The 14437-nt window shown below is 49.9% G+C and overlaps 5 protein-coding genes across 5 annotated transcripts; 3 read left to right on the top strand and 2 right to left on the bottom strand.

The window, feature by feature from the left end:
* Positions 1–869: 869 nt before the first annotated feature.
* On the top strand, positions 870–3092 carry N7506_008315 (putative cholinesterase; the record flags this gene model as incomplete). The annotated part of the gene is made up of 1 exon (XM_056957608.1): positions 870–3092. The coding sequence occupies one exon, from the start codon at positions 870–872 to the stop codon at positions 3090–3092; it is 2223 nt and encodes a 740-aa protein (XP_056806998.1).
* A 377-nt stretch (positions 3093–3469) lies between these two features.
* Positions 3470–5017, bottom strand: N7506_008314 (uncharacterized protein; the record flags this gene model as incomplete). The annotated part of the gene is made up of 2 exons (XM_056957607.1): positions 3470–4867; positions 4919–5017. The coding sequence occupies 2 exons, from the start codon at positions 5015–5017 to the stop codon at positions 3470–3472; spliced, it is 1497 nt and encodes a 498-aa protein (XP_056806997.1).
* Positions 5018–5529: 512 nt separating this feature from the next.
* On the bottom strand, positions 5530–7787 carry N7506_008313 (fungal specific transcription factor domain-containing protein; the record flags this gene model as incomplete). The annotated part of the gene is made up of 5 exons (XM_056957606.1): positions 5530–6210; positions 6262–6768; positions 6815–7362; positions 7414–7649; positions 7738–7787. The coding sequence occupies 5 exons, from the start codon at positions 7785–7787 to the stop codon at positions 5530–5532; spliced, it is 2022 nt and encodes a 673-aa protein (XP_056806996.1).
* Positions 7788–10583: 2796 nt separating this feature from the next.
* N7506_008312 (uncharacterized protein) lies at positions 10584–10911 on the top strand (the record flags this gene model as incomplete). Its single annotated transcript, XM_056957605.1, has 2 exons — positions 10584–10693; positions 10752–10911. The coding sequence occupies 2 exons, from the start codon at positions 10584–10586 to the stop codon at positions 10909–10911; spliced, it is 270 nt and encodes an 89-aa protein (XP_056806995.1).
* A 598-nt stretch (positions 10912–11509) lies between these two features.
* On the top strand, positions 11510–13395 carry N7506_008311 (putative acetamidase; the record flags this gene model as incomplete). Its single annotated transcript, XM_056957604.1, has 4 exons — positions 11510–11554; positions 11610–11981; positions 12008–12524; positions 12572–13395. The coding sequence occupies 4 exons, from the start codon at positions 11510–11512 to the stop codon at positions 13393–13395; spliced, it is 1758 nt and encodes a 585-aa protein (XP_056806994.1).
* Positions 13396–14437: the final 1042 nt, after the last annotated feature.

Raw genomic sequence — 14437 nt, 5'->3', positions numbered from 1 at the left:
CTCATGTTATAGAACAACCAGGTGTAATTTACACAAACAACACGGTGACCCAGTATCAGGTTTCCAGGAGGTTTAGAGACGTAGCTGGCCCTGCCCCAATACACAGCTGTTGAGGTATTCCATCTGTCAGATATCAAAAGAGCTTGCTGTTCTCAGCCTGAATTCAGCAGATGATGATAACATTCTGGACTCGGCAATTTTCTTTTTACCCCAGAGTGATGTCTATTAGCCTATGCTTCAATGCTTGATGAGACTTCAAATTTTGCCATTAATCCAACGAGAAAGTGATTATAATTTGATGGCGAGTACCACCAGGATACATCTGAAGAACACTCGAGCGGTGGCTTTCATCTTTTGAAATGACACTCACCAGCAAGTCGACTCCCGATGTCCAAGGGTGCGAGAGTCAAAGCTCAAACGGAATTATCACAATGATGGAGCCCACCGAAACTCTTCGTCAACATCATATACGAGATACCGAGGCCCATATCATACTAACCCGAACAGGCAATCCTTGAGAGACCCACTCGAAGTCCGACGAGCAAGTCAACAACCTTTCTTCCCTTCTCATCTTCTCGCCGGCATAGTTTGCCAAGTAGCTGCACAAATATGGCACAGACGGCGCCACATGGTTACTCCGCACTGCGCTTCAGACCGCCAACCGACATACCCCCGCTTCCAGGTGATCGTTGCTTGGCATACATGGCCCGATCAGGAAAATATGATGTCCTGAGGACCCGCTAGCTTCCGGAAAGTCCGTGATGCTTGTAAACGATGTTTTCCCAGGCTCCTGGAAATACAGGGCACCTTTTAAAGCGCCCCGTCCGCCCTTTCAGAAATGTTAGGCACCGTTGGACTTCTCATTCAATATGAAATACCAACTCTTTTTGGCTGCTCTTCTCTTGGATGGTCAGAGCTTAGCGGCACCCTCCGCTAGAAAGAATTCTCATCCGTCTGTTGGCTCCCTCGGTTCCCTCCGGGTCCTGCATTACAACAACCTTGGCCCCCAGAACAATGGCACTTCGGTGGTGCTGGTACACGATCGACTGAGCCACGAAGACTCCATTTCAAAGTGCGCTGCTATCGGCGAGAAGGTCTATACCTGGCCATCTGAGAAGTGCGATGATGAAAGAGAACTTCAGTATCAATTGAACTATCTTGTGTTTGCCAAAGACCTTCGGCATGATGACTTCTTGTGGATTTCGACCAACAACGACGGAAACCATTGCTCAGCCTACTCACCTCTGCACAAGAAGATCATTAAAACATCTTGCAAAGAGAAGCTGCCAACTCTCTGCACATCGACGGCGCCTCCAACGACCGACCTCGACCGAACCCCCAGAAACAATACCAAGCTTACTGTGGAAACAAAGGGACATGCGATCACTGGTTATCGTGATGCACGATCTTTCCGGTTCCTCGGCGTACCTTTTGCAAACCCGCCAGTCAAGAACCTGCGCCTTGCACCGCCACATGCTTACACCGGACCAAAGAAGCTTGATGCAACTAGCATGGCAGACTCTTGTATCCAGTCGGTCTCGAGCTTTGGAACTTTAGGCTCTGGTGGCATCTCCGAAGACTGCCTATACCTCAATGTCTACACTCCATTCCTACCCATGAAAGTTACAAACAAGACTTCCCTGCGTCCTGTGGCTGTATACATATACGGAGGTGCTTTCACAAAGGGAAGTGCTGCCATGATTGATTATGATGGTGGCAACTTTGCGAGTCGCAGCGATGTGGTAGTTGTTACACTCAATCACCGCGTCGGGGCATTGGGATTCCTTGCTACCGGAAATAAGACAACCGGAAGCTACGGCATCTATGATCAGATCATGGCGCTGAAATGGGTCAAAAAGCACATCTCTGCCTTCGGTGGTGATCCTACCCATGTGACTATTTTCGGACAATCTGCTGGAGGCCAGAGTGCCGTGGCTCTTATATCATCGACTGCCGCAAAGGGTCTCTTCTCTGGGGCCCTTGTACAGTCAGCTCCACTGGATCTTCCATGGTTCCCTCGCGGGCTGTACTCCGACTATATCGCCCCAGAGGTTGGAAAAGCCGTTGGTTGCAACGACACCACATCCGAATCAAAATTCCTCAAATGTCTCCGATCCGTCCCGGCATCGCGATATCTTGATAACTCCACTGAGTTTCAGAATGCCACCAAGGCAATTGCTTCTGCCATTGCCAATCACTACTACCAGAACACAGAATTGCTCTCTGCTACAGAGCCATTCATGCCCATGGTAGATGACTCGGGATCTGGAGTTATCAACGATCAATTCCACACCCTCCTCCGCAATAAAGAACTGCCTATTCACGTCCCAACCATGTTCACTACTGTCCGTGATGAGTCAAGCCTCTACACGGGACGGCAAGTCCCCAATATGGGCGCAAATCAGCTTGCACTTGATGTCTTGCTCAACGCGACCTTTGGCAGCACACTGGGCTCTAAGATGATATCCTCTGATGCTTTCACTGTGAATCGCTCCGACTCGGATGGTGTACGAAATGCCGCGTCTGATGCTTTGACACACAGTGAGTGGACATGTGCACAAGGTCATCTTCTCAACATCTCTGCTTCGGCCTTCCCCTCGCTTTACGAGGTCGAGATTACGGATGGTCACATTCAGACTAACGTCAGTGTGCCCGAAATCTGCTCGCCCAACAAAGTTTACAATGCCTCCTGTCACTCCTCGGACGTACTGCTTGCGTGGGGTACCTTGAATTCCAAGACGAAGAACGTGAGCCCATACTACAACGAAAAGGATATTTTGCACTCGCAGTTTATTCATGATATCTTTGGTGCCTTCTTCCGCACCCGCAACCCAAATCCAGATCTTGACTTCTTGAGAATCAGAGGCCCTGCTTATGCCCACACTCTTGCGGTTGTTGGTGGAAACTATACTGGATCTCACGGGAACCATGGAAAGCATGGCTATGTTATCGAGCAGTACCATGGTTCGGCGCAGAACTTGTCACTCCTGGGAACAATCCCGTCAACCACGTCCAACTATGCGAGCTCGGACAAGTGTTCTGTTTTCCAGGATTATGGCTTCACATTCCAAAGAGCACATCTCACTGATTAAATGCATTGCGATTGTTGGCAGCGTTTTTTTCTTGACAATTACCTAGACTTACAGAACAGAAAGCTTGGGTTGTCTCAACAATTCTATTATCTATGTTTACTAGAGTATTCGTTGTAATCATGATTCATATGTGTAAGTTGATATGCAAGCCGTAGTTATCCACGCAAACCAAGACCAACGCCGATAGAAAAGTCAGAAGCCAACCACCCTACACCTGACGTGGGCAGCCGGCCCGGCACATCTGAGAAACGCACATGAACCCACCATGAGAAAATAGCAACGCATAGTTCTGTCGTGATGGAGATGGGAGGGGAGATATGATGGAAAGATTGTGAATATCCTGAGAATAAGTGAGAAGGAAAATTTCGTAAGATGGATCATCGCTCATAAATTGGCACCCGCCTAGACGGAACGTATTCCTCTGGCACCGGTGTGTATCGCTTAGCAGCCGACGTTCTTGGGCTTGACCAGCCGTTGTTGGGTCGATGCATGCCTGCGCTACTGTACGATCTTGGTCGCTCGGAACCACTCCCTCCACTGCTTGGTCGGCTTCCTGAACTGCCTCCGCTGTAGCTCCCTCGCCTAGTGTCGTCTGCAGCATATGGGTCGAGGTGTCTTGGAACAGCTCGCGGAGGTGGAGAGTGGAACCTGTAGAGGGGAGGGCTTGGTGCGGCTGGCGCTGCAGCCGAATCACCGAAAATGAAGTCACGGAACTTGACACCCGCTGTTCTTGAGCGGGACCGATCTTTATGTCTGGGGGACGTCTCAGGGTGAGACTTGCTGGAACGTGATGAGTGGCTTTCATGGCTACGGCGTTGACGCTGAGGACCCGGCGAAAGATCTCGGAAGGGTCTCCGGGTGTATGCATCATGAGAGTGACGCCTCGCGTGCCCATTCGAAGGGGGTGAGAGATGACGTTTTTCCCGGTGTCGATGATGTTTTGGTCTCTCATCAGATTTCGGGAACTCATCTGATGATGCCTCAAAGACTTCCGGCTCATCGGCAGTTCCGGGGCTTAGTGGATGGCCGTAGCCGGGCGCTTGGTCTCGGCCTCTGGGGCGATGCGGACGGTCGCCCCACGGAGGCGGCGATGAAACGCGTGGCGTTGAGAACCCGGTCCGAGCTTTGGATTTTCGGTGCCCTGACACGGGAGGGTATTGTCCACTATGATGTCGGCGGTGATGGCGATGCCCACTGGACCGATCAGGTTCTGCATGACTGTGCTGCTTTGACGAAGTGCGACGCGATGCCTTGGAAAAATAGTCATCCTCGTCGGGTAGAGGATCTTTTCCGCTGAAATGATAATGGTAGGTCCCGAAATCTGGCGGTGAAGCGCGTTTGGTGTGCCTTTTCAAATAATCGTGCTCCAGTCGCCGGCTTACCCCTTCATGCCATTCCAGCATCTCCGGGTCAGGCTCCGACGGAAACGCATCCCGGGGGATTTCTTTCGGTAGTGGATCACCGTTTGCGCCTACTAGGTCCCACTGACTGACTGCGTTTTGAAGATAAACCGAGTGCTCATCCGGGTCCATCAACAACTGTATTGTCTGCCAGCGCACGAAGCCAGTAGGAAGTAGTGATGGAATTGTGGGGGGCTCATACGGATTGGCCGAGGGCTGTAAGCTGTGGAAGCATCCTAGCGACTGGTATATGAACGACAAGGCTTGTGTTTTGGTTTCGAGAAACAAAGGGTCGTAATTTCCGCCGACTTTGCGATAGAAGGCCGCCATTCGCTCTGGGGTGATATCGCCGGTGCCATTTGTGTCAAACGTGGGCTACATATGCATGTCAGTAGGTCTAGACAGTCTCGGTCCACGAAGACTCACCATCACTTGCGCGATGCTCAGACATAGCTGTTCGAGCAGCGGAGCAGGGCTCTTGTCGGAATTGATCAGCGTACCCCAGGAGTTCTGTGCAGAAGACATAGGAAGGTGAATCGCCTGCAAGCAGACGCATCAACATCTCATATTCAGGTGAGATTGGGCGAGAAAGATAGGCAGAGACTCAGAGTTGGAGGGGCGGTCAGGCACGAACGGGACCCACTGCGGGGGGAACCAAAGAATGCGATCTATAAACTTGACAGAAACGAGTGTCAAAGGTGAAATGTGGAAATGAATCGAGTATTGTGTTGTGAGATTATATTGATTCTATTGTGATATTCAGATTCAGCTCCCACATGTGACTGATGCCTGACTGAAGCTGTTGCGTGACAAGCCTAATGTGGCGCAGTGTGACCCGCCAGACGTATTGGGAATAATCCTTGTCATGCAACGTGGTATCCATCATGAGTCAACAGGGCATGAGGATAACTTCTCACTCAAATTTCAGCTTACTTACTGCGTGCTTGATAGGCCACAAGAGGTTTTTTCATACTAGACACTGATCCAAGTGACTCAAAAGTCATGGTCGCATGCTCTTTGATCTCATATCTTTGATCTCATCCTGTCCATAATGAAAGATTCGGCCACGAATATACATCACCAGTGATAGATGGGTCACTCAAGTCAAAGTCGATGTCAGGTTGTGCCAAAAACTCTTCCATGCTTTCACCAAGGAACGTCATATCATTGGTCAGGTTTCCGGCTGTTGTATCCGGGACACAGGAGACACTGCTATTCCTGAATGTCCCCAACTGATGCGAAGCTATCATCGGGAGAGGCTCGTTTGAGTTGTCTGTGACGCGGACAGATCCAACTTGTTGCGGAGCTCCCGCTTCTGGTTGGTTGCTTTGGTTCAAACACCGCTTGACACATTCCAAGTTATCATAAAACTCGGCCGCAGCGAGATTTCCATGATCGCTCATCGATCGAAGAATCTCAAATGCTGCCTCAAACAAGGCAAAGTCATTGCTGTTCTCGGGATATACTTGACTGGAAACGACCATGACCAAGGCTGATGAGAAGAGATAGTGTGCATAGAAATACCCGAAGATCGGGAGCGACCCGTTGATCCATTCCTCCATTATCAACGAGTGGGAGTGCCTTGCAGCATGTATGCATGCCTCACTTAGTGTTCTGAGAGTTTGTCGGATGGCATTGGAGTCGTTTTCTTCCGCGTTCGAGCACTTGGATTGAATCAGAGCGTGGAGAAGTACCGGGCGACTTGCTAACATAATGCACTGGTCTGTCTTAGCAAGTGAGATCTTCTTCTCTCATTTTGACCCACTTACCTGGTTGAACTGCAAATGCAAGGAGGCCACATTCTTTGCAGGTGGGCCGTCCCGATGAAGTCGTATCTGTAGAGGTAGGGCCAAGCACCACTGCTTGAGTGCAATGAGGAGTTTTTGCTCCCGCTGCAGAAATGAATCTGCAAACTTCTTGCGACTATAGATTTGGTCTATCACTTGCCCGGTGATTTTGGCCAGTTCAATGCTCGCGACCAAAAACTCTGTATCCGGGGTATGATCATCATGAATGTCGCCAGGCACATTGGAAGGCATCTCGACGTATATATCATCATCGGCAATTTGGATTGGCCAGCCGACTTTCGACCCGTACATCCGGTCAAACACATAAATTGCCCACCACAGCCTTATTCGATGTTGCCGATCCACAGGATTGGGGCACTTGCATTCAGGGATATCATGGTTGAGACCGAGAGTTAATCCCAAGCGCATGGCACTCCCAACTAGTAGAAAAGCCGAGTGTCGTCTGTTTAAGAAAAACGAATAAAGAGACTTGAGAATATCAGCATGGGTCAAATCCCGAGGTGACTCGTCTTACCAAAAGCAGAAGAGATTCAATATGGGCCAAGCTCGGACGCTCAGGCAGAATGGGTATCAACATAATGGCATTGACGTAATAAGCCACACCAGGGACTTTGCACTCAAGACTTGAATTCGATCGCGTCGAGTATACCTCTCCAAGAGCAAACAAGGCAAAGAACTTGCATGTCAGCACGGGATCATCAAAATCAACTTTCCTATAAGCATCTTCGAGCTGGTCAAGGGTCGATTTCCGAAGCACTACATGGTAGACACGGGTGACCTGGCTGAAAACGACCTGGATCAGTAGTCGAGCTTGAGCAAGACTTGGCCATATGATGGCTGGATCGCGCATGCTCATCAAGGTCGACTCTCCTGTATACTGTGTTCGAGCAATATGTGAGGTATTCTCGCTCTTTGTGAGGACTCTGCGAATCCTGGTTGCAAATGCTGTACATGCTGCTTCACAGACATGGATCGGTGGTAATGATGGGTCATACGGTTGAAACCATGCTCTTTCATCGAGCATTGGATTCTGAACGTGTCTGTCTGCTGGTTCGGGGATGTCTACGAAGAGGTGAGTCGGGAAACCCGGGATCACCAAGGGAGGCAACATACCTTGAGCTGGGGGATTACCCCTGGGTGTGAGATATCCGGGTGATTGAGATAATTGGTCACGTAAACGCTGGTTCTCTGCTGCAAGTTCCTCGATGTAACTAGGATCGTCAGCCCTGCACAGAAATAAGCTACGTGGGTCGTACCTTTCATGTACTTTGACCTGCCGATCTCGATTCACATAGTGACACTCGGTAGGAACGCCAGATTGCCGACATCGCTGGCAAGGCTGGCCCCCACTGCACTTTATTTTATGGGAATGGCATCTCTGGCAGCTTCATGTCACATTAGCGACTTAGAGAGTTAGCGCGAGCTGGTGGGACTCACGCGATCGACTTCTTCTGCTTTTTAATGGCTGCATCGGTTTTATGTTTCATCTTGGCAAAGTGCTTGGAAATAATACAATATTGTGAATGTCAGGATGCTGAGATTTTGCCGAAGTGCAGTTGCACCTCAAGTTGCACGGTCGGTGAAATTTCATGTTGCCGAGTGGCGAATCACAGCTTTGCGACCAACGGCGTCAACCAATCTGGACCGTCTCCAGCAGTTTTTCCAAGGTAATGAACTACGAACATGAGACTCTACAATGTGCAATTTGCCTGGTCCAGACTTGAGTGTAGTTTTGATTTGTCTTCCTACTGAAAATTTTTATTCGGACAGAATGTTATGGAAGGTATATTCACAACTTTGAGCCGTGCCTGTGGGCGTGATCGTCTGACCAAGACCAAAGCCATGAAAATCACCTCACCTACTAGATAGGTATCCAAAAGTATTTTAATACTAATCTCGATGCTCCTTCGTTATTGCCTAGGTGTAAGGGTGAGCACCGAAGACTATAGGTACCTGTGCATCGTCACCCATTGCATCATTCTTGCTCGGCATCCAACTACATTTATACAATATAGGACTCGCGTGCTCAAAGAGACCTTGGAACCTTCGGGGAAAAAGAGGTTTACCGTGCTCCACTTTGCTTCACCATTCGAGCAGGTAAATAAGGACGGAGTACTTCCAAGGCTCAGATGAGTTCTTTCATCATGAGAAAAGTCAATCTATCTCAAATGAAGCCTCCCAATGTGGAAATCACAGTACACAACTTATCAGAATGTCCATTCTTCAGAACACACGACAAAATCAATGGCGAGGTTATATTCACACCGCACCAGCAAACTAGTGTTGAGGACATTAGCATTGAACTCACTGGTGAGTATCAGCTCAGACAACCCTGAAGCCGATCTTTCGGAAAACTGACTGGGTGGAAAGGCGTGACAAAAACAGAGGTCGAAAACATGAACTCTCATATTGCGACTTCACCCCCTAAACTGGAAAAGAAATTCTTGTCTATGCAACATCCTATTCCAGATTTTCTATGGGATACGAAACGTCTTGAACCAGGACAGACATACCGATTTCCATTCACGTTTGTGGTTCCAGAGCAGCTTCCCGTTCAAGCCTGCTATCACCAATGCGCGCATCACCAGATCCAGCAGCATCATTTACGGCTACCAGCTAGCCTCGGTTTTCACAGCCAAAACACAACACAAAACCATAGTCAGAGCAAAGACATGTCCCCAAATATAGCGAAAGTCTGCTATGGGATCCGGTTTACAGTATGGAAAAAGAACGAGAAGGAAGACAAAATGAAGAAAATCCACTCGTCAGCCTATCCGGTGCAAATAATGCCATTGAGATGTGAGAATTCTCCGATCTTAGTGCCCCCAAAGAGCAAATATTACCGAATGAGTTCAGAGAAAAACGTGTCAAAGGGTGTGATGCAGCGTTCGTCGGGCAAGTTCACAGCAAGCTCCAATCAGCCTCCAGCAATCCATTACAGAGTCCCCGACCCCAGAGCGGAGAGCCATCAACTGTGTTGAAACTCGATCTTCAATTTGAACCTTCGAAGGAAGGCGAGTCTCCACCGCGTATACTAGCGGCCCAGTTTCAACTCCGAGCTATGACTTTCTTTGCTCTGGAGCCGTGGCAGGATTACCCTGATCTATCGGACATTACCACCTGGGATCGACAAGGATTTTGGTCGGAGTATGTCTCTCTACAGCCCGAGGCCGATATGGATTTAGAATGGAAAACTACAAGTAGCAAGGAACATGACCGAAGGATATTCACTGCATCGATTGAAGCCCGCGTCTCGCTACCCAGCCATCAGATCTACCCCACGACTTCCCATTCTTGTTTGGTGTCTCGAGTATATGCGCTGAAAGTGATACTCTTCTATCGAGCCCACGGAAAAAAGCGAGGCACTTCGAGGCTCTCGCTCTCTGTGCCAGTTGAGGTATGCTGATCGTGATCAGATGACCAAAAGTTGCTCTCAAAGCGACCAAGAAAGAAGAAAACAATAGACATGCCGCGGAGTCCACAGTCAAAATAATACTCAATCAAGCTTCGTGCTCTAGCTGCTGTGCGGTCTATCTATATCGACAATTTGAACATTTGTAGAGGTCCAGCGTATTCATGCCCTACTGTAAGCATTGGCCAGAACCAAGTACAGCAGAAATTGGTTCCAAGTTGTGCTGCAGACAAAAAGCACACCTCAATTCGAACAAACAACAACAACACAAAGCAGAATCCACATTCCAGAGCATCTATCCACCAATCCGACCCCTTGGATGTCAGCCCCTAGGTATCCATCGCCGATAAATATCTGATCTGAGTTGTCGCATTCCTCGATCGGCATGCCACTACCAGAGTGGCATCCAACACAAACAACAGCGAATCCTAGCCCTCATCACTTGCCTGGTAGAAGTATCCTGCCTTGTTTCCCGGCCCGTGGCATGGCTTCGAGTATTTCCACAACCCGGAGCCTTGCGGATCATACCCTGATGGGAAACTCGGCCTTTGATGCCTCGATGGGTAGAATTCCACACGCGGCATGTCCTTGCCTTCGCTGGGGCCCTTCTATTCGCAATAAGTGCAGCCACTGCCCGTGCCTCTCATTCGGATTTGTTTTCGCTACTGTCCGTCACTAGCCATCGGTCACCTATCATCAAACCCACACATTATTATCCCAGCTATTTCTTGGACTGGGACATTGGTCTCTGTCTTCTGAGTTCAACTTGTTGCTCTCACTGTCTTGGCCTCTGGCCTGATCGGTTGACCGAGTACCCCTTGATACAAGCAACCAAAACAAACGCATTATCCTTGCATTCACACACACCACAATGACTCTCGTGCGAGACCCCTGCTTTTGGAAACGCTTTTCCGCCGCGGTGCACATGGACGAAGAGTCAAAAGGAGTTGACCAACAAACACAAAAACAAAAACAAGACAAGTGAGCTTCACCATCCCTCGCAGCTTCTTTACTACAACACACGTCTAACCACTCTCAGACAATCATGGCTCTACCGCGAACGCCGCAAACGCAAACGCTCCATTATCTGCGGATTCATCATCTTTTTCGCGATCGTCTTTGCTGCCATAGCCGGTGTCGTGATATGGTGGCTCGCCAAGAACCACTGGCTCCAACCGGGCCCGGACGCTACAGAATAAAGCGACATCCACTGGGAAAGCTCTAGGGCCGGTTCTATTTCGAAGTTTCGCATAATTGGAGATTTGATATACCCGCCGCTTCTCCAGCGGCATGGCGTTTGCATTGGCATTTTGATTTCAGGTTGGATCTTTGATATTCTTTTCTACTAAAAAAACCGGACATACTATCAATACATACTCGCATCATATCTCGGCAATTTCATAATCTCGTATCACAGCCTACTCCAATGCATCCATGGATTGTTCGGGACGACCTGCCATAACTAGCGTAGTCTACAGCTCTTATCATTTGACCCCAACTCGGCAACAAAATACCCTTGAATGCTCATCCCGAGGTCGTTAAATGCTTGAACACTGATTTTATTGAATACATGAGGGTAACTTGGCTTCAGATACCTACAGTGTGATCTTCCAAAGCCATTGTGTTTTGATCGCAGCAGAGCTGTGTACACAATGTTTGGAACCGAGTCGAGCTCCAACGGCTAACCTCGGACGATCTTATCGCTTCCCCGCATCCCCCAGATCTCGTACTTAAACCCCGACACTCCGACACTCCGACTTTCTTTCTCCAGGCCTCTCTTCTCCTCACACCGCCATAATGTTACCTCCATTTGACTACATCTCTTACCGTCGCATACGGCAAGTTTGTTTACGTCTGCGATAAGCAACAAAAGCTAACTTGGAATAGGAACCATAAGCAACAAGAACGGGCACTGCGCTTCTCGGCCCTTCCCCACCCTTATCACCTCCGCATCACCGCCAATGACAAGCAAGTCATCAACAAGCCTATCGAAGAATTGGTCCATGACATCCAAGACTCGGCTGTCTCTCCTCTAGACGTCCTTCGTGTCTACGGCAAGGTAGCAAAAAGGGCCCAGGAGCGCACAAACTGCATCACGGAGCTCCTGCTCCCTGAAGCTGAGTCGTGGCTTGATTCCGAGATCAACTTGAAAGGCCCTCTGGCTGGTATACCAGTCTCTTTGAAAGACACAGTTCACGTCAAGGGCTTTGATACCTCGGTTGGATACGCGTCTTTCACTGGACAGCCCCTCTTGGAGGATGGTCCCCTTGTGAAACTCTTGAAGGATGCAGGTAGAGTACCCCGAAAATGGTTCCAATGAACACTCGCTCAAACTATTTAGGCGCGGTCCCATATGCCAAGACTGCTTTGCCCATCACTCTCCTCTCTTTTGAGTCTTCCAACGGCCTTTGGGGCATTTGCCGCAACCCCCACGTTCCAGCCTACTCGCCCGGTGGCTCAACGGGTGGAGAGGCGGCGCTCATTGCTCAGGGTGGTCGAATTGGCATCGGATCTGATGTTGCTGGGTCTGTCCGTGTGCCCGCCGCCTGGAGTGGCATTTACTCCCTTCGCTGCTCGACTGGCCGCTGGCCCAAGGCCGGTGTGAACACCAGTATGCCAGGCCAAGAGGGTGTGCCCAGTGTCTTCAGTCCCATGGCTCGTACCCTGGACGATCTGACCTATTTCACCCGGGCCATCATTGGCATGCAGCCTTGGAAGTATGATCATTCTGTTCACCCGATAGCCTGGCGTAACGACCTCGAGTCCGATGCGCAGAACAAGCCTTTGCGCATTGGTCTCATGAGCTCCGACGGTACGTAACTCGGTAGCATTCTCAGAAACATATCTCTGACCTTACAGGCGTCATCCCTCCAACACCCGCCATTGCGCGTGCGCTCTCGACCACCGTTGCTGCTCTCACCGAAGCTGGCCACACCGTGTCCGAGATCACACCCCCGTCCTCCGCAGAACCCTTCGCAGGCCTGAACCTGGGCGCCCAACTCCTCAACTCGGATGGTTGCCACCACTTCAACGTGCCTCGGAAGTCATTTGAGCCCACTGACCCAGGTGCCAGCCAATTGGCTCGTATCGCCCACCTTCCCCGCCCCGTCCGCTATCTCTACTACCTCTACGTGCGCTACATCCGTCGCGACAAGGTCTCCGCTACTCTCATCCGAAACTTCGGCCCCAAGTCGGCTGCCCAACTCTGGACTCTCACCGCCAGTCGTGAGGCGTTCCGTGCCGCCTGGCATAAGTGGTGGGACGCCGAGTCCCAGCAATTCGATTTCATTGTGTGTCCTGTCAACGCCACCCCGGCCCTCCCGCATACCGCCATGCACGATGCCGTCTCTTCCTGCGGCTACACTTTCCTCTGGAATTTGCTTGATTACTCTGCAGGCGTGATTCCTGTGGGTCATGTCGATCCTATCCGTGACGCTCTCGACGCGCCTTACAAGACTACTCTGAAACGCCTTGGCGCCGACCATGGTATCGCTCGCGGTGCGTGGAAACACTACGATTCGGCCAAGATGGCAGGTCTCCCCACTGCGGTGCAGGTGGTTGGTCGCCGCTGGCAGGAGGAACAGGTGCTTGGCTACATGGCTGTTGTGGAGAAGGCGCTGGAACAGCATCTGGACCCGCAGACCGGTCGGAGCTGCAGATATACCCTGTTGGAGATCGACTAGTTGCATTTTTCATGATGACCACGGGCCAGCGGTCATTCGATGCGGATATCTTCCGAGCTCCAGTCACAAAGAGCACCTAATTAGCTGCATGAATAGCATGAATAGCACGAATGAACGTGAGTATTGCGTGTCGAGTCCTTCGTATTTGTAGGCGTGATCAGTGAGTCCGAGACATATCAGTTCCCTCCGGATTTGTCTTGCAATTGTTCCTGGCTGCAATGTAACCCAAAGTGGGGGGGTGATTTAGGGAATTTGGGGGGTTTGTGTGTGGGCTGATCTTCACGCACCATTTCCCCTCTCAATTTCAGTACGGAGGCATTTCTATACCGTCCAGACGTCAATGCCCAAGTCAATAGGAAAAAGTATGCAGGAAATCAAGAAATTCAAAGAAAAGAGCAGATTCCTCTGTGCGATCCCTGTTCATAAGTGAGACCCCCCCCGGACTAAAATAAGAAAAACCCTCTAGACGTGCATGATGTACTCCGTACTCCGTAAAGCTCTCTGCTTTCTCTTGAGCTTCGGGATATTTCCAATCTGGCCTGTGGCTTTGCTGTGAGAAAAAAGAGCTAAGCTGAAGAAGTGGCTTTCGGCCGAGCCAAGAGTTGCTTTTCATGTTGTCGCGGTCTATACGGAGTAACTGTGCACGGGTACGAAGTAGATAGACTCTCAGACAGGCTATTAACGTTGTTCCAAGTGTTAAGATTTCACAGAATAGGGCAATGGTAGGTACAACATAGGGAACCCGTGGACGTGCAGGCTGAGGTCAACTTGAGTCTCAACCAATCGCCAGGAAGTTACTACCGAGCCCTGAATGATCCTGGAGGAATCTCGGAGTATAGGCGATAGTGTTGTGTTAGCGTGATAGTCTTGTTTAGTGTTGTTCAGTCTTGTAATGCACGCACGGGGCTCGAACCCCCTTTTTCAGGGGCAAAAACATCCAGATCTGACTGTCTCTGTCTCTGTGACTTTTGAAAGTAGAGTCATTCGTATTTTGAGAATTTTAAACTTGACATTTTAACTCTCACAGGTGGAGACTGTCAGT

The sequence above is a fragment of the Penicillium brevicompactum genome, assembly GCF_028827555.1.
Source record: "Penicillium brevicompactum strain IBT 35665 chromosome Unknown utg000006l_segment0_segment0, whole genome shotgun sequence".
NCBI classification, from domain to species: domain Eukaryota; kingdom Fungi; phylum Ascomycota; class Eurotiomycetes; order Eurotiales; family Aspergillaceae; genus Penicillium; species Penicillium brevicompactum.
This window is presented reverse-complemented; position numbering and strand designations above follow the sequence as displayed.